At 41.4% G+C, this 27937-nt stretch overlaps 4 protein-coding genes and 1 long non-coding RNA gene across 8 annotated transcripts in view; 2 read left to right on the top strand and 3 right to left on the bottom strand.

The window, feature by feature from the left end:
• Positions 1-6: 6 nt before the first annotated feature.
• LOC135345945 (protein bicaudal D-like) lies at positions 7-4198 on the bottom strand. The gene is made up of 5 exons (XM_064543401.1): positions 4042-4198; positions 3030-3275; positions 2791-2901; positions 2487-2599; positions 7-2053 (listed from the first exon to the last, which is right to left on the bottom strand). The coding sequence occupies exons 2-5, from the start codon at positions 3264-3266 to the stop codon at positions 151-153; spliced, it is 2364 nt and encodes a 787-aa protein (XP_064399471.1). The 5' UTR covers positions 3267-3275; positions 4042-4198; the 3' UTR covers positions 7-150.
• Positions 4199-4216: 18 nt separating this feature from the next.
• LOC135345967 (dihydropyridine-sensitive L-type skeletal muscle calcium channel subunit alpha-1-like) lies at positions 4217-7213 on the top strand. The gene is made up of 8 exons (XM_064543434.1): positions 4217-4495; positions 4654-4914; positions 4964-5069; positions 5255-5394; positions 5585-5685; positions 5992-6153; positions 6644-6839; positions 6962-7213. Coding segments are annotated over exons 1-8 (1074 nt in total). The 5' UTR covers positions 4217-4388; the 3' UTR covers positions 6963-7213.
• Positions 6975-9381, bottom strand: LOC135345977 (uncharacterized). Its single transcript, XM_064543447.1, has 5 exons — positions 8934-9381; positions 8138-8280; positions 7865-7969; positions 7316-7811; positions 6975-7028 (listed from the first exon to the last, which is right to left on the bottom strand). Exons 3-5 carry the CDS (start codon positions 7882-7884, stop codon positions 6987-6989), a joined length of 558 nt encoding a protein of 185 aa, XP_064399517.1. The 5' UTR covers positions 7885-7969; positions 8138-8280; positions 8934-9381; the 3' UTR covers positions 6975-6986.
• A 304-nt stretch (positions 9382-9685) lies between these two features.
• On the bottom strand, positions 9686-13168 carry LOC135345983 (uncharacterized). 3 transcript variants are annotated; one of them, XR_010397943.1, is made up of 4 exons: positions 13009-13168; positions 10849-11018; positions 10188-10801; positions 9686-9826 (listed from the first exon to the last, which is right to left on the bottom strand). It is a non-coding gene; the product is annotated as an uncharacterized LOC135345983 (long non-coding RNA). The 3 variants fall into 3 exon arrangements; XR_010397944.1 differs by having other exon boundaries at positions 10849-10924; positions 13009-13059; XR_010397945.1 differs by lacking the exon at positions 13009-13168 and adding an exon at positions 11616-13002 and having other exon boundaries at positions 10849-10924.
• A 54-nt stretch (positions 13169-13222) lies between these two features.
• Positions 13223-27937, top strand: part of LOC135345940 (voltage-dependent L-type calcium channel subunit alpha-1D-like) — a 21458-nt gene continuing 6743 nt past the window's right edge. The window contains exons 1-35 of one of the 2 annotated variants that reach the window (XM_064543392.1): positions 13223-13507; positions 13667-13927; positions 13978-14083; positions 14269-14408; positions 14599-14699; positions 15017-15178; positions 15703-15911; positions 16506-16609; positions 16956-17071; positions 17321-17365; positions 17526-17643; positions 17780-17928; positions 18301-18440; positions 18548-18675; positions 18945-19076; positions 19322-19391; positions 19718-19841; positions 20368-21002; positions 21232-21332; positions 21506-21616; positions 21687-21720; positions 21777-21801; positions 21973-22090; positions 22391-22532; positions 23098-23160; positions 23392-23543; positions 24163-24265; positions 24442-24549; positions 24696-24748; positions 24799-24874; positions 26041-26141; positions 26669-26891; positions 27154-27324; positions 27419-27526; positions 27724-27822. In XM_064543392.1, the coding sequence (XP_064399462.1) occupies positions 13401-13507; positions 13667-13927; positions 13978-14083; positions 14269-14408; positions 14599-14699; positions 15017-15178; positions 15703-15911; positions 16506-16609; positions 16956-17071; positions 17321-17365; positions 17526-17643; positions 17780-17928; positions 18301-18440; positions 18548-18675; positions 18945-19076; positions 19322-19391; positions 19718-19841; positions 20368-21002; positions 21232-21332; positions 21506-21616; positions 21687-21720; positions 21777-21801; positions 21973-22090; positions 22391-22532; positions 23098-23160; positions 23392-23543; positions 24163-24265; positions 24442-24549; positions 24696-24748; positions 24799-24874; positions 26041-26141; positions 26669-26891; positions 27154-27324; positions 27419-27526; positions 27724-27822 (4635 nt within the window). In that variant the 5' untranslated portion in view covers positions 13223-13400. Of the gene's footprint in view, positions 13508-13666; positions 13928-13977; positions 14084-14268; positions 14409-14598; positions 14700-15016; positions 15179-15702; positions 15912-16505; positions 16610-16955; positions 17076-17320; positions 17366-17525; positions 17644-17779; positions 17929-18300; positions 18441-18547; positions 18676-18944; positions 19077-19321; positions 19392-19717; positions 19842-20367; positions 21003-21231; positions 21333-21505; positions 21617-21686; positions 21721-21776; positions 21802-21972; positions 22091-22390; positions 22533-23097; positions 23161-23391; positions 23544-24162; positions 24266-24441; positions 24550-24695; positions 24749-24798; positions 24875-26040; positions 26142-26668; positions 26892-27153; positions 27325-27418; positions 27527-27723; positions 27823-27937 lie in introns of those variants that run through there. The other variant, XM_064543393.1, reaches the window with a different exon arrangement.

Below are 27937 nucleotides of genomic sequence, written 5' to 3'. Positions count from 1 at the left end.
TTGGACTTGTTCTTTGAATAGTAATTACTTCAGATAGGCCAAAACGAAATCGAAAATTGTGACTTGATTACAAAAATATATTATAGTCCACCCACTGACAAATATTAGAAAGGGTAAAATTTCCAAAATTAAAATTTGAAAAGTATGATCCTATATTCTAGAAGAGCCTAACAGTTTGGGAATAAGGTGGAGTCTCTCTTGCTCCATCCTGTACTCATCCAGCTCAGTAGCTAGCTCCAGTTTGCGCTGAATGGTCTTCTTGAGCGATATCATCACATCTTCATACTGAATAGTCATGCTCTCAATGTCTCTCTTCAATTTTGTGATCTCATTTGCATGCTCTTGGCAACGTTTGGCATACATGGTCCTCAAATTGAGCTGCTCATCTTTCTCTTTCCTCAACATCTTTAGCTGGTGCTTTAGTCTGGTGAGCTCTGTTTGGTAGGCTCTAGCCTGTCCCTCTAGCTTGCTTCTCAGACTGCTGATGGCAACGTCAGTGGTTGTGGATCGAGCCTTCATGATGGCACGGAGATTGCTGATTTCTTCAATCTTGTGAGCAAGCTTCGCCTTCCATTTGTTGACACTCGCTTCTAAATCAAGGTTAGTCTTCTTGTCACCAGCTGCACCTAGTGTGGGAGAGGTGGGGTTTGAAGGTACACGTTTGATTGCCGAATGAGCCAGAGATTTTTCGAGCATTGTTTTTGTAAAATGCTCTAGTGGCAGCCTCATTGAACGGAGTTGTTGATGAAGCTGGACAATAGCGAACAAAGATTGGCTTTCGTGATGGACAGGAACAGATGTTTTTCTTTTCACAAGCTTTATTGAGTAGAATGGATTCAGACTGTCATCTTCATTGGATAGATTAGGAGCTATGTCATTTCCGACTAGATTATTGGGGGATGGGGATGGCCCTCCACGTTTGTTCTCAGAGCCGAGAGTGACCACTGTCTTGTGGAGATTGTGAAGATCGTCTGCCATCAAAGTCAGTTCCGTTTGTGAGCTGAAAATAATGTTCTCGAGTTTTTCAATTGTGTTAGAGAAAAATACAAGCTGCTCTTCAAGCACAGACACTTCACCTCTCAGTTCTGCATTTTTCACCTGCTCTTCAACGTATTCTTTCTGTGCTTTCTCCATTTCACATACAGATGATTCCTTGATGTGCTGTAGTTCGTCCTTCAAACCTTCAACTTCAATTTCTTTTGAAGATTTCTCAGCTGATGCAGAGTTGAGTCGATTTCTTAATCGCCCAATGGCTTCCTCCTTCGTGAGCACATCCTCTTTAAGAGAAGATATCAATGTGTCCCTCTCGGAAATGGCTTTGGCATACTCTTCCTTAACACTGTCAATTCGTGTAAATGTTTCAGTTTTCTCTAGTGAAAAAGATGAAACCTTCTCTTCCAATACTAGTTTCTCTTTCTGAAGAGAGGTAATAGTATTTTCAGCTTCCTGGCACCTTTGCTGCAATGTTTCCAGCTCGGCAGAGTCCACATTTCCCATAAATGAATTTTGTAGCTCACTCAATAAATTAGGCATTCTCTTAGGAGAGTACGGTGTCGACTGCATGTTGGGCTCTAAGCTACCATCACGCTGGGTGGGTGAGAGAGACGTGAGTCTCGTGTGATCAGGAGTCGTCTTAATTGAGTTCCTCTTGCTACTGGATAACAGAGGGGGACTGGCACTCTCTCGCTCAATGGCCCAGCTGGGGTGGGGCGGAGAACGTATCTCTTCTTCTTGGAGTTTGGTCTCGAGAATTGACTTGGCTTCTCTTTCCTCGTTGAGTGCCTCCACTACCTGTTTCGCCTGGTTCTCTAGCTCTTCTTTTTCTGTTAGAATGAGTTCATACTGATGAGACAAAGACTCAGACTCTTGAGCCAGCGTCTGGTTCATTTCTTGTAACACAGAACATTCATCTTCAAATTTGAGCAGTTTTTGAATTCTCTTTTCCAACTTTTCAATGTATTTTTTCATGTCATCTGTCTCTCTGTTAGCTGTAAATTGTTCTTGCTTCCATCTTCTGTTATCCTCTCGTAGAACATCACACTCTCTCCTATGCCTGCAGCGACAATGAATAATACGTTATTTCTCCTTCTGCTTCTACGTACTAATAGTAAGTGCAAACTGGTGCACTCGTGCTTCATTGTTCAACCAACTCAACTACCGTTCCCATGGTAACTACTACTGCCGATAGTACCGCTGTAGAACCACTACAACTATGAGATCATCCCAGAATCAACAACCAATGCTATTTACTACCCATGAGTAAAATATGGCCAAGCCAGAACAAAGAATTTATCCTTGTATCCATAAATATACACAAGGTGCGAGCCAACAATGGAACACGTTTATAAGGGACAGTCTACACAGTAATTACAAATACATGTATAATTATGTATTAGAAACTAGAATTTCTACAGCATCTACACGTATAGATAAATAATTATAGCGTAGTACGCAGGAGATAATTATAATTAATTTACATTGCTCACCTGTCCAGTTCAGCATTAAGGAATGTGTTATGGCCATTAAGGTGCTCCTGTTCTGAGGTAGACTGCTTCAGCTTCCTCTCTAGTTGCCGTATATCCTCCCCCAGCTTGTCAACCTAAAACATGCACAACAGTCTCAGTTCTCAGTTCATACAGAGCAGCAGGCATGCATGTTCATGTTTATGGCTCGGCTGCCAATTTCAAGTATGAGTGTGTACACGTAATTATTTATGACATTCCCTTGACACATGCAATTTCAACTCATTGTACGGTATACATTCACTCAATAAAGATGACCCACTCACACCTTTGCTATAAGAGAGGTCTCTCTGGTCTCCATTTCGTCGAGCAGCTGCTCTCTCTGTGACTCCACCTCCTTCAGCCTCTTCTCATAGTCGGCTTGGACTTGCTTGATAGCCTGCATGCACACACATAAGATGCATGATTCAATATAATCATGTACTACAGTAAGATAACTTATGGAGCACAAACTGCCTGATGTGAAGAAATTACATACAATGCTCTATATGTGCAACAGAGACTCACATCGACTGAGTTCTCCAGCTCCCTCTTCGTGCTTTCGTACAGTCCACTCAGCTCATCGTATTGACTCCTCAGGGCCTGTTTCTCTGACAACAGCACCAACCCATACTCAGCTGCCTGTGCCCTCTCCTCGTTAGCCTCAGCAATGGCTGCCGTCAAGCTCTCCACCTTGTCCATCAGCGACTGCTCGTTCAGGGGATAGGGGATGGCGTCCAGTGAGAGGGCCGGCACTACGTCCATTATGACTCACTGTGGGTGTGTGTTCACAATTTACATGTAATTCAGCGTTCCAGGTTTCACAAGTTAGTACAATCCTAGCTGTTCGATCCTAGCAGTATGAAAAAGTGACTGGATACAAATGCTACTAATCAATAGTCCTCGGTACATAATCTATCAGCTCTTAGACTAGCTTGTACACTAACAAGTCATAAAATTATTATACCTGAGCTAAGCTTGTACACTACAAGCCCCAGCTGAGCTCTTGCTTGTACACCAACAATAGGTGAAGTTTTGACCACAATCTATCTATCCCAGCCAATCTACCAGCTTTATATCAGCAGAGTAATTACGAATGCTTTTCATTGTGTAAGGCACTAGCAACAATGAACTGTAATATCTCTAGTACACAACAAACAGTATTTGCAGACTATGGCTGCAAGTTCCAAAAAACTGTACAACAGAGGGGGTAGATTGCTTGTAGTTGTTTTGACTGGGAACTAGATGTGGTATTCAGTCACTTGCAGTAACAAAGGGAGGGGGCACACGAAACTATTTGCACAACACTAATTAACACGAGGAGCTAAGATTCTACACAAACTTATAAAATTACATGGCAGGTACCAGTAGAGTTTCTACAATAATGGCAACTACCTAGTGTCTACCTCTGCCTGTTTTAATATTTATAATGATATTATATATAATTATATAATATATCTAGATACATAGATCTACACTAGTTTAATAAGATACCACAGATCTTAACGCATTATTACAATTCATTGTTCTGCTCACTTACACTATTTGATCAACTCCTGGTGGTCCCAGATCCTCTGGCAAATCAGGGCAAATCATCCACCACTGCACTCGCCACTCGAAATCACTCGATCGACTCTTCCACATTTAATTTGTTACAAAAGTGCTGACCTGGCTATTGAGTGAACTCTGTCACTGTGCTTTTATTGGTGATGGGGGTATGGGACTCAGCCAAATAATGTACATGTGATGATCTCAGACCCAAGCTGCTTATAAAAACTTATGTACTGACGGATTTGTATAAATCTACTCAAGTCTAGTATGGCTATCTCAGACCCAAAAACACTCCAAGCTTACTGAGGAATTTGTATAACTCTGCTAAAGTCTAGTATGGCTGCATTCAGGAGGAGAAGACAGAGCTTGTCAGAGGCTGTGGGGTCAGGAGTACGTCCTGCAAGCCCATTTATTGACCAGTCATTCACCTCACTTGAAACCAGGTTAGTTGTGTATGGTTGGTCCTGTCGTGTAAAATTTAGAACAGAGGTTTGAATCTCAAGATCAGTTTAAATCTCGGCATTTTTTTGTAATGATAATTTTTTATAGTGACATGTGACATTTTGACGCTTAAACGGTCCGCTTGTTCACTCATCTGTAGGCAATCCTCAAGCCTTCGCCGACTCCGTGTAAACACTCTTGAGGAGGTGAACATCTCCGATCACGAGATTCAGGCCCTGAGAAGTCGTGTCCTTCACCACAGGGGGTCTGTTCAGGGGACATTTACTACAGAAAGCAGACTCCTCCATCGAGTACGAAGATTTATCAATAAGATTGGAAGCAGCAGAGAACACTACTCATTGTTCATCTTCCATAAAAATGGCTGGTTTAGAAAAAATGTGAAGAAAATAGCCAAGTCAGGGTAAGTTGTTTGCGTAACTACCTAGCATATTTCCTTTTTTTCTGTGCAGAGTGTTCAAGCTCTTCATGGCTCTGGTGGTGCTGCTGCACTTTGTGACACAGTGTTTCTACATTCCAACCATAAACGGAGATGATACCCTTATCAATACAGTTATCGTACGTGGCAATTATAGAACTTCTAGATTAATAGGCACTGGCCCGCAGTGTTTTCTTCTTATTCAGCTGGGAGGGGTGTGAGATTCGCTACACCATTGCAGACACATGTAGTGTGTTTTTTCTACCTGTACCTGTCAATTTTAGTTTACTGATGCCGTGCAATGCTCTCTTAATTATCCTTGCAGTATTATGTTACCGTAGTGGTACTAGTCCTGTACATAATGGAGGCAGTACTCAACATCATAGCTTACAGCCTGGTCCACTCTCCGAAGGCTTACTTACGGAAATACGCTCATGTCCTAGACATCTTTGTCATCATTGTGGGGTGAGTGTGGAGTGTATTACGTTAGCTAGTTGACAACTTGTCAGCTTTTCTAGCAGTTGTCTTTACACTGTTGATGATTGTACAGTTATGAATGTGGCAGCTTTCAAAGTTAGTTTTCCTACTTTCTTTATTTGCTACAATTTGTTTCACACGTCTTATTGAAAGCTGTGTTCCACACTCTTCAATTCAGGATCCTGTATATAGCAACGTCCAATATTAACCCGCTGGTCGGAGAGATTTTTGCTTCATTTATGGCCTTCAAGCTCATCAAGTTGTTCGCCTTATCGGAAAGTAAGACTGCTAGTACACCCTGCTATAGTGATTGATACTTACTAAATTATTTGTTATGCTCGGTACGGGTGTAGCTATATAGTTGAAATGTGGCCAAGACCCGACACCAACTTCTTAACCAAAATTAAACACCCCTAAAGTTATACTACAGCCTGAACCACAGTGTTTGACAATATCACATCCACAAGACTGTAGCAAGTATTATGATTCAGAGCTGGTACTAGTACACATGCATGCATGTATAGTGTATTATTTGGTGTGAGTTTATTCTGGGGCATCTAACCCTCATCAGTCAATTCATTGTAGGTGTCCAGTTCATTTTGAAGGCTCTGGCCAAGTCGGTTGCTCCTCTTTTCTACCTGGGTGTCCTCACTTTCATTGTCATCACCTTCCTGGCACTAATTGGTATACAGCTGTTTAACGGCAGACTACATAAAGGATGCTTCGCCTCACACCTCACTCCAGCTGGTATGAATCATTAATCGTTGCTATCTAGGCTCTATCGCTCGTTGTGCTTGGTTGTAGAGTGTACATTTGTGTGACTCATTTCTTAAGTGTTTGTTCTTGTACACGTAGATTTGGTCTATGTTATAATTATTATAATTACCCCGTGCATGCGCAGCAGGGGTAGAGTGATTGGTGTGTGTGTGTGTGGACACAATAATGAGCTGTTTGAGCGAACTAAACACTTTGATGGACTGCTGAAATGAGACAGTGGTTGAAAAAATAGGCTACTTATAGTTGAAACTTTAGGCCGATCTTGAAGGCAACAAAAACACCAAAAACACAGTTTTCTAATCGATGCTTTATAGATTCACAATCATTCCCCATAATGTTACGGTCGGTGAATGCTCTACTGTTTTTTATTACAATTATTATATGCTACATGTATATACTACATGTGTAGTTGCCTAGTATGGAGTTACGCATGTGCTATACACACATTTGACCTTTGCAGGTATAAACAGGACTGTGCTAGTGAGTGAGTTCCCCTGTACTCAAAATCAGAGTATTGATGGCAGTCACAGCTGCCCATACGGTAGCACCTGTGCAGAGTGGCCTGAGGGGCCTCGTCGCGGCATCATCTCCTTTAACAACATGATATTTGCTTATCTCACTGTGTTCCAAGTGATAGGATCACGATCCTCTATCTAGTGAGTGTCCCCATAGCAAAGTACGAACTTGTATTTGTATGGTCCTGTGAGTAACTATACCCAGCCCAATTCGTTTCAACTGAATGGAAAATATGAATTGCCGGTCCCTTTGTATGCTTCAGGTCTTTCGTTAGGCTAACACCTGAATCACTGCTTCTTCTGGTCAGTGCTGGACAGTGGGGCTCCTTCCTGTGTGTAGCAGGAGAGGGGCAGGGGGAAATCAAAGATCGATACAAGAACAAATCCACACATCCCAGTGATGCACATATCCAAGGATTTTCTAGTGTAGTTAGCTTTGTAAACATGATTATTGCAATGTTTGTGTCCATTAATTTGTATTAAGGTTGTTGGTTTACAAAAATACCATCTATAAAGCCAGTTAAAAATGCACACGAACACACACTAATGGCCTATGCTGCAACAATGTCATGCAAGCCTCGGGCTTTCACTGCTCTCTCTAGCCCACAATGACTCACAGCAAGTTTAGCCTTGGCCAGGTTAACAAGCGTTGGAGGTTGTAACTGCATTTTGCTGCTTAGAAACTGTCTTAGAGCACATGCTCTTACGTGTGCCTTTGTATCCGGTGACAGATGCCAGGGCATGCATACTATATAGTCCACCAATGATTCAGCCTTTAGAATCTCTCGAGTGTCGTTGGATAGAAGCACGTTTTGTAGAATAAAGACACCAGTCTCGATGCAGAGATCTTCTAGTTCGTTGTTTTCGGCTATGACCTCCTTTGGAGTGCAGATAGACCACTGGGAACTCTGCTTAGGAATGTAAACGAGCTTGACGAAGTGAGTAACAGTCGTCCAAGTGTACCCGTTCTTTTTCTCGTGATCTCTAATTGTTTCATAATCAGCTGACTCTAGAAAGTTTTTCATGGCATGTTTCATCTGTAGTTTCGCATGAGTTGGGATCATGGCCGGTGAGGTGGACAGCAGTAGAGCATAAAATACGCAACAAAAGTATCTGTACAGAAATAATGACTTTCAAACGCATAGTTGAGATACCGTTTGACTTACTTAAGCAGCTGTTCGTCCATGTGAGTGTGATCCTTGACAGAGTCACATGCTTTGTCAAACTTGCGGATAACATTGTCTTTAATCAGATACTGGTGGGTTTCAGGGCTGTGAGTTCATGTATGTATGTATAGAGAGAGAACGTTGTTGCATGCATATAAATTATAATCATGTGATTGTCTGCGCGTGTAGTTATGATATTAATTGTAATAATGTATGTACAATAATTATATCAATTGATTATCATAATCTCATTGCTATGTACAAGGTGTTCACCTGTAAGCAAGACACAGTAGCCCTACAGACGCACCAGTGAGTCAATGTAAGTGTAGGTAGGACAGGTCAGTGTGGCCAGTAGTTGATCCAGCACATCCTTCCTGGACGCAATTGCCACTCGACAGTTAGGGATTTCAGCCAAACTATGTGTTTAGATAATAAATATTATGTTTGTAGGTATTGCAATTTTAACATGTTGATGTTTGTGGTTATCAGTTGAAAATGGATATTAAAATAACCACCATAGTAATGAAAGCACCGCAGGTGTTGATGCCTCGGTGGAGATGCCAAAGCTATAAAGCTACTAATAGCTATTTTTGCAATATTTTACTGCATGCAAACTCAAAGAGTGGGTAATGATTGACCATAATTGTTGTTAAAAATTAACGATCAATGCCAAAAGTTCAAGTGCGTAATGGTTGCCATCAGCAGAGCTTTTCAGCTCTCTTCTCACTCTTACGTGCTCTTCTGAAAAGGTTGCAATGGTATTCCAAGTAAGCAAAACTAGGCATAACTCGAGAACGAAGCATTATTTTGCAAATCCACGAAATAAAATCCAAGAAAACATGACTAGAAGCCTATAGAAACTCTTACTTGCACTTGATTCATCCTTGAGCAGCTGTAGCAGTCTACACATGCACACGTACACACACACACACACACAAAAACACACTACCGTATACCTCGCTTGCGCATGCGCACCGAGGCATAATTATGGGTAGTAGTTGTTTATGTTTTACTATGAGCGTGGGCGATAAACCTCTTTTTGATTAGTGATGTCTTAGGTAGTACTTACTTGCTAACAACTCCAACAGCCATGTATAGCATTTCACTTGTGATTCTCTTGTACTCGTATGATGACCCAATCGGACCATGAAAAAATGAATTAGCGGGAATTTCTACTCTAACTAGTGACTTTATCACAGCCTCCAAAGTTGGTCTTTCCAGCAGCAGCAGTCTGATCGAAAAAGATGCCGAAAGATCCCATAGAACATTTAAAATTGAATGCTCTAGATACTGCATTTCCAGCACACATTTGTCCCATGGATATCTAAGCAGCTCTACGTGAAGTTGGTGCATGATCTGAAGGCCGTTGTTGCTTACGAAGAACAACCGGTTAGCTTTGCTCCTAGGGTCGGTAGGTGGGTGAAAGTATGCAGAAGCCAGTAACTGAACTTTAACTTTAACTGTGTCTAGATTATTAGAAATTTCGGTATCACATCCACCGCCATTTTCTAGTCACTTTCTGATCGTCTTTTTTCTGAGAATACGATTCATAGATTTCATTCCTTTGATGATCTCCCTGACATCCTCAACCATTCCTTCACTTTCATAGTTGATTGTCAACGTATCCCCTTCTCTAATTTTTAACACTTCGACAGAATCACAATCTCGCAGCTTCTGAGATTCAAAGCTCAATTCTTGACAACAGGCTGGTATGCTGAGCTCGTTCTCTACACACAGTTTAACATCTAGAATAGTTCTTGGTGTGCAGGGAGTGACAATTTTAACAGATCTAGACTGGGCCTCATCTGTTGCACAGTAAAGCTTCAAGTTTAATGAAACTGGAGGTGTTTTAGTAAGTGTCTCATCTTCAGAATCTTCGCTATCATCTAGTTCTCCATCGTGGCTATCTTCATCCATATCCATAGATAAGAGTAGTAACAGGTTGGACAGTATCACGTGCACCTATAGGTAAAGTACCGTATGGCAGGTAATTTTCGGGGGACAAAATATTCGTGTATTCGTGGTTCAGCAATATTGAGACATTTCGTGGGTAATATTTTCGTGGTTGGAGCTTGCACTGCGGGTAAAGGTAGGCAAGGTCGCTTCATTCGTGGGTAAAATATTCGTGGTCAGACCTCCAAACACAAAAACCATGAATATTTTGCCCCCACGAAAATTATAGTCTCGTGGACCAGCCGATATATTATCAGGGTCTGGGTCCGCGAGACTACAAAAATTCCATTTTTTTTGAAAATGAAAGTGAGTACGAAAATTACACGCTATACGGTAATTACTGGAATGCAATAATTTATTGAACTTTGACCTCAACTAAGCACACTGCATTGACAGAGCTCTGCCAGAGGTGCCAGAGTCTGGAGCTCTGTAGCCTCGAGACCAGGCCGATTAAAATACGGCCTGGATTCGAGGCTAGGAGCTCTGCTGCTCTGGCTCTGCTGCATTGCTGCATTGATACTAGCCTCGATCCACGGCGGCTTGGAATTGAGGCTACATGGATACAAGAGAGATGGCTGTTTCTTGTAGATCTTTCAAGCACATCACTCTTAGTTATAGAGTGAGCAGATATATCAGTAGAATAATATTATTGAGTACACAATATGAGTTGACATTATGAGAGTTCTTGAAGGTCTAGCAGGAGGAGGTGGTAGTAGTCTCGTGGACCAGCCAATATACTATCAGGGGTCTAGGTCCGCGAGACTAAGGTGGTAGCTCCACAGTCACAGGGTGTTTGTGAAACTGCTTGTTTAAGTGTTATCTTGCTTCGGGTGGGGACGGCTACGTTGGTCTCTTTTGCACCAATGCTGAAATCTGTAAGATCACCTTCAATCAGATCAACCTCTTTTGTCGATGCACAATTATACAGCAATAAATAGGCCCATGTCCAAAACATGAGGGTCACTTTTCGCCATCCATAAATGTCTACAAAAGAGTGCATGTATCACAACCAGATTCATAGGCATATTTACCTCCTTTAACGTCAGTAAAGGAACATCCATCGTTGCGTCCTCGGGAGTACCCTCTGCCTTCGTCAGCTCTTCCATACTAGGTTGAACCAAGGGCGTATACAGAGAAGAGGGCATGCAACTCACTATGTGCCCTACGTACTCATCCGACTTCGTATCAAAGGCCGGATATACTAAAAATAGAATCCAGTATACGGACAGGAACAAGTGGGCGGTGTATTTACAGAGTTATAATTATGGGCGTGTACATCAATCAGAGCTAGCTATTTTAGAGAAGTGTCATGACCAGTCCTAGTCCAGCCAGGTCCAAGACAACCCCTTCGAGAGGGAAGTTAAGTGCTGGGCGTATTGTTAAGAAGTACCAGAGACTCAGGAAGACAGGTTTATGGTCCAAGGTTTCATCTTCTTGGCGTTGCAACTGTTGGATGGTTTGCCTTTGCCTTTGACACTGCTAGTACGAGCCATACTGCTGCTGAGAACTAGTTCTATCCATGCTGCAATCGAGCTAGCTGCAGATACAAAAAAATCTTGATTTACCTTGTGCGGTCAAAGGTTACGCGTGGGTATTTTTGTGGGCAGTTCTAAAAATAGCTCAATACGAAGTCAGATGATTCTGAGAATAGGGTGAGTTTGCATGCCCTCTTCTCTGTATACGCCCTTGGTTGAACCTAAGAGTAGCATAGACACTTTCTACTTACAATGTTCTATAATCACTATTTTAATGTTCTACACCAAATACAGTAACACTGTGGCTAGTACAGACAGTTTACCTTCAACGCAATTTCCTGGCTTCGTTAATATGGGGTTGAACAGGGTTGGCGATGGATATCAGTGTAGTTTGACCTCCTCTCTTTGACCAATAGCTAAAAACAGCTACAAACTACACAGTTTCTTAGCTATGAAATGTACCATCAAAACAAGGTAAAAGTAAGAGGTCATGTGACAATCTAGATTGTTGCACGTGATACTGTCCAACCTCCTCTGCTCTGGTTGCCTCAGAGGAGGTACGACACGGTCACATGACAAGCCAAAAGGATTATGAATCTCATTAACTTGTGCATGAATATCATTCAAGACTGTGTACTTTGATAGTGGATTTGGTTTGGCGTGTATCTTTCAAGAAATAAACTTGACGTTTCTAAGATCAGGATGGTTCATTGCTGGGCTTATACGGATGTGAAATAGCTTTTCAACCAGTTTCAACCACCACTTAGATTTTGAGATATTATTGTTTTTAGTTTAATTCTGTTTTAGAGTGTTTAATAAGTATTCTGTGCCTGCATTCAGAATAGGATCACTGCCAACATCTGAGCCTTGGTTGTTACAACAAATCTAATCTCTACTTGTAAAACTCTAGCTACTAGCCAGCAACAAATTCACTGAGTTTTATGCTCTAAACTTGTCTCTTTATGGCGCTTACTTGCCACCAGTTGAATGTCGTCATTGGAATGCATTTGTAACGACTTCTTTGTCTTTTTTGCCTTCAATCAAGAAATAGCAGCCACGTGAGCTTAATCGCGTGTCGTACCTCCTCTGTGGTTGCCTCTTGAAACCAGAGGAGGTCGGACATCACTTGAACTTTCACTAATTATGACCTTTTAATGACATTCCAGGCCAAATTGCTTTTCGTTTTGCTGACTCAGCAGTAGTGGCCACTGCACTTCTGCTAGTCTCATATTTCAGCCGCCCTCTAAACGTTGGGCGGCCAAATCACGAGTCTTATTATAGAGGGCAACTGATTCATGAGACAATGTTTCTACACAGTTGTGTGAGGCACTAGCAACAATGAACCATAATATCTCTAGTACACAACAAACAGTATTTGCAGACTATGGCTGCAAGTTCCAAAAAACTGTACAACAGAGGGGGTAGATTGCTTGTAGTTGTTTGACTGGGAACTAGATGTGTGGTATTCAGTCACTTGCAGTAACAAAGGGAGGGGGGCACACGAAACTATTTCCACAACACTAATTAACAGCGGAGCTAACAAATTATTGGGCACACAACCTTATAAAATTACATGGCAGGTACCAGTAGAGTTTCTACAATAATGGCAACTACCTAGTGTCTACCTATGCCTGTTTTTTAATATTTATAATGATACTAGATATATATAGATACCACAGATCTTAAATATTACAATCCATTGTTCTGCTCACTTACACTATTTGATCAACTCCTGGTGGTCCTAGATCCTCTGGCAAATCAGGGCAAATCATCCACCATACCCATAGATGATACAGTACTGTATCATCTATGCCATACCACTAGCACTGCACTCGCCACTCACTCACGATCACTCGATCGACTCTTCCACATTTACAAAAGTGCTGACCTGGCTATTGAGTGAACTCTGTCACTGTGCTTTTATTGGTGATGGGGCCGGGGCCGGGGGTATGGACTCAGCCAAATGTGATGATCTCAGACCCAAGCTGCTTATAAAAACTTATATACTGACGGATTTGTATAAATCTACTAAGTCTAGTATGGTTATCTCAGACCCCAAAACACTCTAAGCTTACTGAGGAATTTGTATAACTCTGCTGAAGTCTAGTATGGCTGCATTCAGGAGGAGGAGACAGAGCTTGTCAGAGGCTGTGGGGTCAGGAGTACGTCCTGCAAGCCCATTTCTTGATCAGTCATTCACCTCACTTGAAACCAGGTTAGTTGTGTATGGTTGGTCCTGTCGTGTAAAAGTTTAGAACAGAGCTTTGAATCTCAAGATCAGTTTAAATCTCGGCATTTTTTTGTAATGATAATTTGTTATAGTGACATGTGACATTTTGACGCTTAAACGGTCCGCTTGTTCACTTATCTGTAGGCAATCCTCAAGCCTTCACCGACTCCGTGTAAACACTCTTGAGGAGGTGAACATCTCCGATCACGAGATTCAGGCCCTGAGAAGTCGTGTCCTTCACCACAGGGGATCTGTTCGGGGGACATTTACTACAGAAAGCAGACTACTCCATCGAGTACGAAGATTTGTCAATAAGATTGGAAGCAGCAGAGAACACTACTCATTGTTCATCTTCCATAAAAATGGCTGGTTTAGAAAAAATGTGAAGAAAATAGCCAAGTCAGGGTAAGTTGTTTGCGTAACTACCTAGCATATTTCCTTTTTTTTCTGTGCAGAGTGTTCAAGCTCTTCATGGCTCTGGTGGTGCTGCTGCACTTTGTGACACAGTGTTTCTACATTCCAACCATCAACGGAGATGATACCCTTATCAATACAGTTATTGTACGTGGCAATTATAGAACTTCTAGATTAATAGGCACTGGCCCGCAGTGTTTTCTTCTTATTCAGCTGGGAGGGGTGTGAGATTTGCTACACCATTGCAGACACATGTAGTGTGTTTTTTCTACCTGTACCTGTCAATTTTAGTTTACTGATGCTGTGCAATGCTCTCTTAATTATCCTTGCAGTATTATGTTACCGTGGTGGTACTAGTCCTGTACATAATGGAGGCAGTACTCAACATCATAGCTTACAGCCTGGTCCACTCTCCGAAGGCTTACTTACGGAAATACGCTCATGTCCTAGACATCTTTGTCATCATTGTGGGGTGAGTGTGGAGTGTATTACGTTAGCTAGTTGACAACTTGTCAGCTTTTCTAGCAGTTGTCTTTACACTGTTGATGATTGTACAGTTATGAATGTGGCAGCTTTCAAAGTTAGTTTTCCTACTTTCTTTATTTGCTACAATTTGTTTCACACGTCTTATTGAAAGCTGTGTTCCACACTCTTCAATTCAGGATCCTGTATATAGCAACGTCCAATATTAACCCGCTGGTCGGAGAGATTTTTGCTTCATTTATGGCCTTCAAGCTTATCAAGTTGTTCGCCTTATCGGAAAGTAAGACTGCTAGTACACCCTGCTATAGTGATTGATACTTACTAAATTATTTGTTATGCTGGTACGGGTGTAGCTATATAGTTGAAGACCTGTCACCAACTTCTTTAACCAAAATTAAACACCCCTAAAGTTATACTACAGCCTGAGCCACAGTGTTTGACAATGTCACATCTACAAGACTGTAGTGAGTATTATAATTATTATGATTCAGAGCTGGTACACATGTATGCTGGTATAGTGAATTATTTGGTGTGAGTTTATTCTGGGGTATCTAACCCTCGTCAGTCAATCATAATACAATGTCTGTTTCATTGTAGGTGTCCAGTTCATTTTGAAGGCTCTGGCCAAGTCGGTTGCTCCTCTTTTCTACCTGGGTGTCCTCACTTTCATCGTCATCACCTTCCTGGCACTAATTGGTATACAGCTGTTTAACGGCAGACTACATAAAGGATGCTTCGCCTCACACCTCACTCCAGCTGGTATGAATCATTAATCGTTGCTATCTAGGCTCTATCGCTCGTTGTGCTTGGTTGTAGAGTGTACATTTGTGTGACTCATTTCTTAAGTGTTTGTTCTTGTACACGTAGATTTGGTCTATGTTATAATTATTATAATTACCCCGTGCATGCGCAGCAGGGGTAGAGTGATTGGTGTGTGTGTGTGTGGACACAATAATGAGCTGTTTGAGCGAACTAAACACTTTAAAATTGATGGACTGCTGAAACGAGACAGTGGTTGAAAAAATAGGCTACTTATAGTTGAAACTTTAGGCGATCTTGAAGGCAACAAAAACACCAAAAATACAGTTTTCTAATCGATCTAATCGTTGCTTTATAGATTCACAATCATTCCCCATAATGTTACGGTCGGTGAATGCTCTACTGTTTTTTATTACAATTATTATATGCTACATGTATATACATGTATATACTACATGTGTAGTTGCCTAAAGTGCTCTAGTATGGAGTTACGCATGTGCTATACACACATTTGACCTTTGCAGGTATAAACAGGACTGTGCTAGTGAGTGAGTTCCCCTGTACTCAAAATCAGAGTATTGATGGCAGTCATAGCTGCCCGTACGGTAGCACCTGTGCAGAGTGGCCTGAGGGGCCTCGTCGCGGCATCATCTCCTTTGACAACATGATATTTGCTTATCTCACTGTGTTCCAAGTGATATCTCTGGAGGGGTGGATCACGATCCTCTATCTAGTGAGTGTCCCCATAGCAAAGTACGAACTTGTATTTGTATGGTCCTGTGATTAACTATACCCAGCCCAATTCGTTTCAACTGAATCGAAAATTTGAATTGCCGGTCGCCAAGGGCGTATAAAAGAAGAGAGTCCACTATCAGTACACGTAGCTAGCAGAGTTCAAACGTGGGCGGAGGAATGTGTGCATTTGCATGAAATGCTAAAAATAGAAATATATATTTTTAGCATTTCATGCACAGTCATGCACATTCATCCGCCCACGTTTGAACTCTGCTCATATAGGAGTTGCATGCCCTCTCTTATTTTATACGCCCTTGCGGTCGCTTTGTACGCTTCAGGTCTTTCGTTAGGCTAACACCTGAATCACTGCTTCTTTTGGTCAGTGCTGGACAGTGGGGCTCCTTCCTGTGTGTAGCAGGAGAGGGGCGGGGGAAATCAAAGATCGATACAAGAACAAATCCACACATCCCAGTGATGCACATATCCAAGGATTTTCTAGTGTAGTTAGCTTTGTAAACATGATTATTGCAATGTTTGTGTCCATTAATTTGTTTAGTACTGACTGACAGTTAACATTGTTTTCTTTTCGCAGTATGAGTCTGCCATGGGCTACCAGTGGGTGTGGGCTTACTTCATCGTGGTCATGTTCTTCGGCTCCATCTTCATCCTCAACTTGTGGACTGGTGTGCTAACTAGGTGAGGTGCTGTAGTTAGATAAAGAATAGAGCTGTCACGCTAATTAAAAGCTTCCACAATGTAGCCCTTATAAGGTTTGAACGAGCCCCTCACTCGGTCAGACTGTTGAATAGCTGCTGTGGAAATGTAGCGCTATAATTATAATTATGTAGAATGTGTTGTAATTGTTGTTACATATGAATGATGAATTGCTGCATGCATGGCCTCTGGTGTATTTATAAATATAGTTGGTCCTGTGGTGTAACGGTTAGCACCTGAGACTCTGAATCTCAACATCCGAGTTCAAATCTCGGCGAGACCTTTTGTATAACATTCCGTCACTATAATGTGTTCATTTTGACCGCAGTGTGTTTATTGGAGTGAGTGACCGAGAGAAAGAACGTGGTAACCAACGGCAATTGAAGGAAACACAGAGGATTACAGAGGACCTTCAAAACTACAATGACTGGCTACGGATTGCTGGTTGGTACATAGTTTGTTCAGCTGTTTATTTTGCACTTAACAGTAGTGAATTATTAAATTTGTATCAAGTGTTTTGGCCATCTATATGTTCCTGTTGCACAAGTTTACAGCTACTGTATGTAGCCAGTTGATTTGTTGCAGCATTATATGTACACAGTATAATATCATTATCTTTGGTGATATCAGTTATTGGTCTATGTCTCATCGGGAGTACTCCTGGTTTCATGTATGTATGGTTTGTCTTGGCAGCTGAGATGGACGCCCCTAGTGACACTGGGAGTATAATTGACAGACGTGAGTCCTTTTCTTTTGCACACACACGACAAGCAAGTCTTGAAAATAGTATTGTCAGTATGTCGATCACTATCTATTTATATCTTCCCTGTTGACATTCAGTACTTTGAGGAACACAATGATTTAAAATGCCAAGACGCTCATACTTTCCCTTTTGTAGGACACAGCTTGTTCCTGTGGACTGATCCAGACTTGTATTCTGACGAGGGGCATGACAGTGACGAGGAGAGTGAGAACAGTGAGGCCCTGAAGGCTCGTGGAGGGAGGAGACGTGTGAGGTGAGATGCAAGGCGTGTGTGTGGGTTGTGGGTTGTGGAGTGAGGGTGAGGGTCCTTTGTGACTTTGAGTGTTGTATGCATTAAACGAGAGTATTCGAAGTATACAGCTGTATGTAGTTTGTTTCCACCCATGCAGAGAACTGTGGCACAGATTAAGGAAGAGAGTTAGGAAGATGCTGAAGCACAAATTATTCTTATGGTCAGTGCTAACAGTGCATGCTGTCAATCTGATACTACTCATGAGTCTACATTTTGATGCTCCACGTCTCTACGACGATATCATCTGTGAGTGCCTACATATATACTATTGTGTCGTAGCACTGCATGCATTAACAATTGCAATTATGCTTTTTAGTCCTCTGAGACACAATCGTAGCTACAATTTTTATTGGAAGCGTACATGTAGCTATAATTCTCTCTCTCTCTCTCTCTCTCTCTCTCTCTCTCTCTCTCTCTCTCTCTCTCTCTCTCTCTCTCTCTCTCTCTCTCTCTCTCTCTCTCTCTCTCTCTCTCTCTCTCTCTCTCTCTCTCTCTCTCTCTCTCTCTCTCTCTCTCTCTCTCTCTCTCTCTCTCTCTCTCTCTCTCTCTCTCTCTCTCTCTCTCTCTCTCTCTCTCTCTCTCTCTCTCTCTCTCTCTCTCTCTCTCTCTCTCGGACAGTTGGGTTGAACTACTTATTCTCTGTGATTTATGTGACTGTGCTCCTAATGAGGCTGGCGACCCTCTCAAGGATGAAGTACTCTCTCTCTTACTGGAGGAATTACTGGACAAATTCTATTCTATTTCTTGTTGAGATTTTGGTTCGTATATACGTATATTTATATGTACATAAAACTGAAGCTTGTAGTTAAACGAAAAGTCAATGCACTTTTCACATTAAATAATAATTTCCCCCTTATACATGTAGCTGTCTGTTTTGACCATACTGGACTTGTTTGTGTTTGAACCGATCGTTGTTCTGAGACCTTTTCATCTCAACGTTGTGCTTAATGCTGTGTGGTGCCTCAAGCTCATCCTGTTCTTTAAGTACACAAGGTAGGAGGCTTAATTGGTATACAATACATGTAGACCCTCGGCTTTTAAATCTAAAGCCCTCTCTAATTCGAACACCTCAAAATCATGATATTTATGTTTGCCATAACAATCCACAATTAACTAATGCTCACTAGTCTGGGTGAATGGCTTTTGGTATTAAAGGCATTCGGATTAGCAACGGTATATACTGTACCGGAAGCGATAACACCAGCTAGTAATGATCTTCTCTTAACTACAGTATACTTAGTTTAAATTCTTTTCTCCTTCAGGTCGTGGGGAGCTATGAAGGAGATTCTGCGCACGCTTATCCAGCTGCTGCCCTCCATCTTGAGCCTCATGGCTCTTATGGTCATCTTCCTCTTCTTCTTCACCATTCTTGGCATAAGGCTCTTTGGAGAGAGGTGAGTGAGTACATACGTCAGATAACTGCTATGTGTCGATATTTGTTTACAGTTAGTAATTTAGATGAGGCATGCACACGTAATGTGTGTCCCTCAATGTGTGTCCCTCAATGTGTGTCTCTCAATGTGTGTCCCTCAATGTGTGTCCCTCAATGTGTGTCCCTTATGTGTGTCCCTCAATGCAATGGTGGTGTAGACTTCTTAATTTTACATTTGGTGTATCAAAAGTATACCTGTTAATGCAGGTTGAGTAACACTGGAATTGTGGAACCTAACTTCGACACCTTTGGCAAGGCATTCCTATCGGTGTTTCAGGTTTGTCAATCATTACTATAGTGTAGTTTGGAGCAGATCAAGAGTATCTACTCTTGAGCGAATACACATGTAGTCTCGTTCCCAGGCCGATTTTTCTTTAATAGAACGAAAGGTGAAAAATATTGTTACTATTAATTTTATACTACTTTTTTCCTATTAAAGAAAAATTGGCCTGGGGACGAGGTTAATATACACGTAGATAGAGCGTATGATTTAGATAAAGCAATTGCCTGGCTCTTAACTATGATAGCTATCTCTTTACTACATGTAGTATGTTAAACGATTAGAGAGTCATTACATTTATGCACGTACATGCATGTGTTTAGTTAATGACATCAGAGGACTGGAACAACCTTCTGTTCACCTCTCTGGACCACTGGATAGACAAGTACAGTATTGCGGGTGGAGTTTTTGCCGTCTACTTTGTCATAGGAGTTTCTTTTGGATCATGTATCTGTCCTGTAATTATCACAATCATGCTTGTGCACTTCATTCTAGTACGTCAGTATGTACAGTGTAGGTGAATGCAGAGTGCATGTTATTGTTATATACTTGTGCTTTTAAGAAAAGTAGTTACAGCCATGGTCAGGTCATATAGTATTCCCTGATTGAATGTAAGTCTGTATTGGCAAAGCGTGCGGGGGTTTGTAGATTGATGGTTTGCATGACTTTTGGCCTCCCCGTAGTCACTTTCCACAATCCTGAATTTGTAGCAAAACTGCTATATACCTTAAGGTGACATATTTTCACAGGTAGATTTGTTTGCGTTTTTACAGTTTTGTACATTTTGCTGGTATAATTGTTTGCGAATGTCGATCTGGATACATTAAACAAGAGGGCGGCCAATTATTTGCGAGTACTAATTTTTGTGATTTTACTCCATTCGCAGAAATAGCAGAAATTAATACACGCGAAAATATGTCACCTTAAGGTATAGGCTTGTTAATTGTATATAGTTTTCTTTAACTGTGAGCAGTTGTTCTGCTAGTTGTGTTCTTGGCTATGTCGGTGGATAAACTGTCGGAGGTGAGGTCTCTTGAGTCAGATTCGGCCGAGGAACATCAGAAAAAGGAGAAACAAAGAAACGAAACAAAACAGTACATCAGTGATCTTAAAAAAGAGCCAGTAGTCAAAAGACAAACGATCCGACGTGCTAGGAAGCACATCTCTGGTAGTTTTGCAGAGAATGTCACTGTGAAGCAGCACCGAAGAAAGTTCAGTCTAAAATTTCGGCGAAATGGTAGAGAGTTGTCATCATCTCCCTCCGATTGGGGAAGTCCTGTGGAGAGCAGAGAGATGTCACGATCCCCAGTGGAGTCTCCAGCAAAGAAAAAACCATCAGTGAAGCCACGCAACCCTCTCAGACTCATGAAGCAACGATCAGAATTCTTTGAGCAACAGAAGTTGCGAGGATTGGAGCCGGAGCTTCAAGAGGACCTATCGACTAATCCACATCGACAGCCTAGCCTGGAGAAACCTCACAAGACATTCACTAACAAATTGAGTCTTGATTCTGCCTCACATGGCTCCGGCTTGGAGGAGCCACCTCTGAGCCCAATACCTTACACCAGGACACAGTCCAGTCCAGCAGACAGTCCACTATCATTACTGGTGTGTTGTGTATTTACATCCTTAAAAGTACATGTATATATGCTGCTGGCTGTATCAATGAAAATTGCACAAAGGTGGCTTCTGCCCTTTTTCCTGCATTTTTTTATTGACACAGTAAGATGACAACCGTAAATAATATTGTGCTCTAATTGCCAAACTCATCCTCTAAAGTTTCTCGTGCATTTCTCTGAAGTGCATTACTTATAATTATTCGATGTTACACTTTTAGCCAGATGTGAGGACGTTGGATGCGCCCAAGCTAGTAGAGCCCATTACTGAGATACAAGGAGTATCTGACAGTGAAGCCAGTCAGGACCAATGCAGGAACAGGTGAATGCATGCATTCATTGAAGCTGTGCTAATGCATGCACAGTTTATTTGCACCCCCATAGATGCATCACTTCTTAAAGTACCAATTTTTTCCCTCTGAAGATCCCCTATATATACTACCAGTAATTATGTAGTCATCTTTCTATCTGTTGTGTCTCCCTGTTTTTGTGCAGAGGACATGCCCTGAGCTCTGATTCTGGTGGCTGCCCTCCCTCAGCAGTGGATGAGCAGCTGGCCAGTGCATTGACCAGAGGATATTCACTAGAGGATTTCAACTATGTCAGGTGTGTGAAAGGTGTATTTGTCGTTACACTAATATTGCATAAAACTATTACGTACATTGTTCCATTACAGTGCAAAACCAAGGAGAGCCCCTTCTGAACACAAGGTAAGCATTTTCTAATCATGCATGCACATTGTTGAGCATCTGAATTTTGCTTGCAGACTGCTTCAAAACTCAAGGAGAAAGGTGTACTGTCATAATACTAATAATGCATAGTAATTTTTAAATAAGTTGTGCCTATAAAATTAATGGCTGCTACCGTAATAATGTTGCCTGATAGATACCTGCACTTTGTTGCTTCAGTGGTTTTGCTTGGTAGCATTATTACATTACTAACCATAGTCTTCTCTAATCTAGTGCGGCTTATGTTGTCATGGGTGATAGGCTACGTTGGTACTATCCAGCTGAACCCAGCAAAGGAATTGGCAGAGATCCCTGAGCACTCCTCCTTCTTCATCCTCTCGCCAGACAACAGGTGCAAGGGGTGGGGATGGGGTGGGGCTAATTAAGCTTTTGTATTGTCTGTGTAAGTCTGTCTTTCTTGTCACCCCATCCATGCACAAGTATTATGTACGTTGTTCATACATGCACCTGATCTTTTGACATGTACGTTGCATCATTCCATCATTTTTGACTAGAAATGCACTCTACAATGTAACTATACACACAGAAAACCAACAAATAAGCCAGAAATATCTGTGAGTAGGTAAGACAGATATTTCTGGCTCATTAATATTATTATAACTACCGCTTAGTACCGTAACTACCCCGACAGGTTCCGTGAGTGGTGCTACAAGGCAGTGAGCTCTAAGGTGTTCACTACCATCACACTGGTGGTAGTTCTGCTCAGTAGCCTCGTCCTTACGGCTGAGTTGCCTCTCGGAGTCAGATCAAATTCGCTTATGTGCTCTCTGCAGGTAAAACAGCTGTATACAATCATTGGTGTACGTAATATAAGCCCGCCCGTACCTTAAGTGAAACCTGATTGCAGTAAGGACCACTTTAAGATACCTTTTAGCCTTGTCCCTGCAATAATTATATAGTCATAGAAATGCAACCACCAAAGAGACGAGTCTCATAAATCAGCCACACCTCTCAGAGAGGAACATCTTAGCATTTTTTTTACGGTGAAGTCATGGCACAATGGAATGTAGTGCAAGCTAACAAAACCATAATTATTTTAACCACATTCGCTATCTCTGCTCAGCCACATCACTGCTTGCTGCTCAACCGCATGTAAAGTTTTATTATTAATTTTGCTACCTCCTATTCAAGTCCCCTGATACTTGTGAGCAATCTCATTGGTCACGTTGGAATTCCATCGTGGGCCCATGAGCTCACGTAAAGAGTGCTCAGACAGTCTCTCCCGTACGATAGGCGGCTGATTCATGAGACTGCAAAGAGACTACCTACCTATTGAAACAGCTTTTATGTGTTGGTGCATGCATGGTCAGCTTTGAAATTGGTCCTTCACCTGCACAGGACATAATACTCTATCTGGATATCATCTTTTTGATCTACTTCTCCATTGAGATGGCACTGAAGGTAAAGTACCCTATATTATTACCCTGCAGTGTATGATTATAACTGAACATGTTCAATAGTCAGACCTATAATAGTCAGACCTATACTTGTACACTTCAGAATAATAATATATAGTGTTCCCCATAAACTAATAACCATTTCCCCAACAACATGTCATTTTCACTGTATCCTATGATTTTACGGCACATGCGTTGTGAGTAATGTAGTAAAGACACTGTTCTCCTCCCTCAGATGGTTGCGTTGGGGGTGGTGCTCCACAAAGGCTCCTACCTGCGAGGGGCCTTCAACATTCTCGACTTTCTCATCCTCATCTTCAACATAGCCCCCATTGTCGTCTACTATGTCATTGAGCGACAGCTACAGGCTAATGCTGATCCTAACCTGTAAGAGAGGGGGAAAACCGTATTTTTTCTAGTTATAGCGCCTCCCTAATAAAAGCGCCCTGTTTTCATGCAGTTGCTAGGATATGGCTAGGGGATACTGTGATAATTTAATATTTCCCCAGACATGTTTTTGGTACAAGATCATGTAGATACTTTTGTCTACTTTGTGTTTTTAATTTGCTCCATTTAAGCGTCAATTAAATTTTGTTCGGGCCGTTACATGTTGAATAGATATAATTGAATAGATATAACGCGGCCTAAAATACAGCTATTTCCATTTTTCGTTCTTATGATAAGCGCCACTCCAATATAAACGCAAACTGGAATTACAGGTTTTCTTGTTCTATTTGTGCCCCACTGGAAAATTATAATTGGCCATGGGCGTAAAAAAGATGGTAGACGGTAGGAGCAGTTAATTAGTGTGCCTTTTCGTAAAACTAATTACTAATCGTGCTAAATGCACTTGGCACTTGCGTAATTGTATAGGTAGACTTGTCACTATACTAAGCCATGATTTGACACTCAGTCACTTTGACTGTGACTTTGATCAGTCAAAGTCCATCGATACCATTTTTAAATGTACACATACAGCTCAACAAATAACTTACTTTTGTTGCAGGTGCATAGCATATAGTTATCATAGGAATGTTGTGATTCTGGCTGTTCTCAGAGTATTTCGTGTGATGAGGCCATTGAAAGCCATCAGAATCGGAGGCCTTTACGTGAGTTCCAAATTATATGTTTTTACAGATATAGTTGTCTGTCACATAACAATGGTGTCCTGGTTGAGCCATACGGTCATAACAATAGTTGGTAATTAAACTATCTTGATCTGGCTTAAAGGTTACATGTATAGTGTTGCTTTAAATATTGTCTTGCTACCCTCCTATTCTGGCAGCTGGTGGTGAGTGGCCTGTTTTCATCCATCAAGTCCATGGGTAGCATCTTCTTCATGACCATACTCGTCCTCATTGTGTTCTCAGTTACTGGAGTTTTCTTCTTTAGGGTACAGTGCTTATACCTGTTACCTCGATTTGTATCTGGCCGGTACCTACCTGTGTAGATATGAATCATGTGATCATCCTTGCAGTATAGAAATGCCATTTTTTGTGCCCATACATTACAATCAAATGTTATGTTATTTTTTCACAGGGCAAGTTTTACTACTGTACTGATCCTGTCAAGACTTTTGAGCAGGATTGCAGGTTTGCATTAATAGCTTGACTGTTAACAACTTTAACTGTTTTGTACATAGTGGCTCCTACTTTGTGTATGACTACACGTCCCCCTATCCTCAAGATGATCGATTTCCAGGACTACCATGTCCTCAGGTGAGCCTTTTTTGCTGGAAATGAGTGGTAAACATACTTAGTGATATGTATCCAGAATTTTCCAAGTGGTGGCTACTAGATTTTACAGGTGCTTTCGATCGACCTGGCTCATTTCGATTTTTCGTGAAAACTGAAAATCCAGACTGCGGTGTTGTTAGTATTAATTTTAATCCTCTTTATTAGTAAAATAGGCCTAATATGTGGTTATTTTGTCTAGTGGTGGTAGTACCAACCACCCCCGACCAGTATGGGCATATTTTTGCACGCTCAAGTGGAATACGTAAGAAATTATTATGTGCCTGCTCAGGCAATACCTAGCCTACATGTCAGCAAGGTGTATTTCAGTGGTGTTTTTCCCGCTTGAAATGTTCTGTCACCCGTTTAAAGCAAGTAAATTTCCTACTTGCACCTGTCAATCACCCGCTTGATATTTGAAAACCACATTTTCACCCACTTACCGTATTACTAGAATATTTTGCGGGTGAAAAACCTTTGCGAATGAGCCAAATCAGCAGAAAATTTGACCCTTTGCGATCTAACTATTGCGTTCTGGCAAGGATCGTGTGTATTTACTAGTAATAATTTAGGTTTTGCGGATTTTATTGTTGCGAATTGATCAACCCTCGCAAAATTCGCAAATATTTGATGCTCGCAAAACATTCTAGTAATACGGTATGCACACATAATAATTATTACAGTAGAACGTCAATTATCCGGACACCTTGGTTGCAGAGGCAGGTCGGATAACTGCATGAATATGCCAGATAGTCGAATAAATAAACCACACCTTGATTTATCCACTTAATTTATACGGCAGTGGGAATTTGGTCGTTTGCGCAGAAAAATAACATGCCTGTATCCATGGTAACAGCTGTTATTTGCGCATGCGCATTTAAGGGCATGCCTATATTTCATTATTATAAGTTGGACTTTGACCCTGTTGTAGAGAAAAAGAAATGTTTCAAGTCGGATAATAAACACTAGTCTAAGATCACGTGAAATTGCTTGGTGTTGCTATACATATACATGTACGTACCCTAGTTATAGACAGTGAACAGTGGGGTGTTATACATCGTGTGCTTTAAATAACCCGTTGATATCTCATGCCTCTTGACTAAATGAAATATGAACGTAATATTACATGCATGGCATTGTTTCCTCTACAGCTGGAGGAGCGACAATGGATGCGCAGGGGCCTCAACTTTGACAACGTCGGCCTGGCATTCCTCGCTTTGTTCTCAATGCTCACCATTGAGGGATGGCAGAAGTAAGTGGATTTAGTGAGCTAGCTGCTCATCTAATTTGGGGTCCTAAATTACAATTGGATACAATCATACATAATTATGTGTAAACGATACCCGTATTACAATCATGCACATGCTGCTGACGCTGCTGCGAAGTTAACAGCTGTATATATAGCCATCAGAGGAGGTACGACAGGCACGGTGTAGTTCAGCAATTAGTCTTTGATTGAACATTATCCGCCCACATACAACGTTATTGCCGAGTTCAATCAGAGGCTAATTGCTTCCTAATTGTTGAGCTGCACCGCGCCTGTTGGACCTCCACTGTATAGCCATTAAGCGCTGCAGTATGTACGTACATACATGGTAGTGTACGTATTTGTACAGGACTTTGACACAAATAGCACTGTACCAAATAATTATGGGAAAGTGTTCAGTAGTAGCACAAGAGACTAATCAGTCATTGTTTGGAGCAGCCAGTATTACTTCATGTGTGTGCATTGCATGTACACTTCAGTTGCTAGTACTATCTCCTCTTCCTCACTTACAGCGTGATGTATTCCGGACTCAACTCTTTCCAGCCTGTAGACTTATCGACGCCTCAAGGGCAGGTGCCTGGTAGCACTGAGTCACCCCTAGCAGCTGTGTTTTTTATTGTCTACATGATTGTCATGGCGCTCATACTGGCTCAGCTGTTTACTGGGTTCCTCATTGTGACCTTTCAGGAAGACGGAGTGAAGACATTCAGAGAGACAAAGCTCAACAAAAATGAAGTGAGTGACCCTGGTGTATATATAATTATAGTCACTGTGTTTATGTGATTTATACATGTACGTACCACCAAGGTAGTGAGTGAAACCTTATATTATTTGGTTCATTAAAGCTCCATTGACACTTTCAACAGCTTGCTTAGTGGTAGTAATAGTTCGAGTGTACAGTATAATTATTCTAATAAATTATGTGACAATGAACAGAACAGAACAGAAGATAAGTGACAGGGTAAAAGTATACTCAATTGCACACTTTCCCCTACAGAGGAACTGCCTGTACTTCGCTCTGAATGCCAAGCCTATCCGGCAGTATGTCCCAAAGTTTGAGCTGCATCGCAAGTTCCATGAAAAGATGCTTCCAATAGTTAACCACGCCATATCAAAATTTATCATCGTTTTTGCCCTGATTGTCAACTGTATTCTGCTCGCTCTTGTGGTTAGTGAAGATGTGGTATGGACCCACAATATGTTAGCCTCATTAACTCTTTTGTACTCTGGGTAACTTCTCACTTTTTTCTTTTTTACTACAGATGTACGGGAATGAAAACATAAATCACAATGTCTATTACATCAACATCTTTTTCACTGTGTTCTTCGCGTTTGAGGCTGTCATGAAGATCATTGTCCTCACCCCACCGGTCAGTTTACTACCTGCGCTTATTTGTTTACTGTCATCTATCTTTACTCAATTCATTTTGTCCCTAATGAGTACCCACTTGAGCTTTTACAGTAACTTTTGTTGCAACCTTTAGTAACCTATCACTGTTAATAACACGTATGCATAGCAGATGCTTTCATACTCGCTATGATGAGTTATGTGCACCCCTATTTGCAGACATACTTCAGGAGTGTGAGGAATTTGTTTGATTGCCTCATAGCAGTCGCCTCTCTCCTGGAGCTAATCTTTCAGAGTGTCGAATCACTTAAACTTCCTGTAAGTGTTCTTATATACGTACGTACGTACGTATCTTACTTAATACGTACATGGGTTAAGTGACCAGAATGCAATTAAGCCTCCCTACATAAGACTTGCCTTGTGCTTCCCCCAC

This window comes from Halichondria panicea, chromosome 13 (assembly GCF_963675165.1).
Source record: "Halichondria panicea chromosome 13, odHalPani1.1, whole genome shotgun sequence".
Lineage (NCBI taxonomy): Eukaryota > Metazoa > Porifera > Demospongiae > Suberitida > Halichondriidae > Halichondria > Halichondria panicea.
The sequence above is the reverse complement of the archived record's forward strand: the minus strand, read 5'-3'. Positions and strand labels throughout refer to the sequence as shown.

What these genes read in the sequence shown, in the direction of transcription:
- LOC135345945 (XM_064543401.1), bottom strand. Translation starts at nt 3,266, where the DNA reads ATGGACGTAGTGCCGGCCCTCTCACTGGACGCCATCCCCTATCCCCTG. An exon ending in AGCTGGAGAACTCAGTCGAT is followed by an intron (nt 2,902 to 3,029) that starts GTGAGTCTCTGT and finishes GTGTGCATGCAG; the next exon opens with GCTATCAAGCAAGTCCAAGC. An exon ending in AGACCTCTCTTATAGCAAAG is followed by an intron (nt 2,600 to 2,790) that starts GTGTGAGTGGGT and finishes TGCATGTTTTAG; the next exon opens with GTTGACAAGCTGGGGGAGGA.
- LOC135345977 (XM_064543447.1), bottom strand. Translation starts at nt 7,884, where the DNA reads ATGGACGAACAGCTGCTTAA. An exon ending in ATGGACGAACAGCTGCTTAA is followed by an intron (nt 7,812 to 7,864) that starts GTAAGTCAAACG and finishes ATTTCTGTACAG; the next exon opens with ATACTTTTGTTGCGTATTTT. An exon ending in TGGCCAAGGCTAAACTTGCT is followed by an intron (nt 7,029 to 7,315) that starts GTGAGTCATTGT and finishes TGCTACACACAG; the next exon opens with GAAGGAGCCCCACTGTCCAG.
- LOC135345967 (XM_064543434.1), top strand. Translation starts at nt 4,389, where the DNA reads ATGGCTGCATTCAGGAGGAGAAGACAGAGCTTGTCAGAGGCTGTGGGG. An exon ending in TTCACCTCACTTGAAACCAG is followed by an intron (nt 4,496 to 4,653) that starts GTTAGTTGTGTA and finishes ACTCATCTGTAG; the next exon opens with GCAATCCTCAAGCCTTCGCC. An exon ending in GTTGTTCGCCTTATCGGAAA is followed by an intron (nt 5,686 to 5,991) that starts GTAAGACTGCTA and finishes AATTCATTGTAG; the next exon opens with GTGTCCAGTTCATTTTGAAG.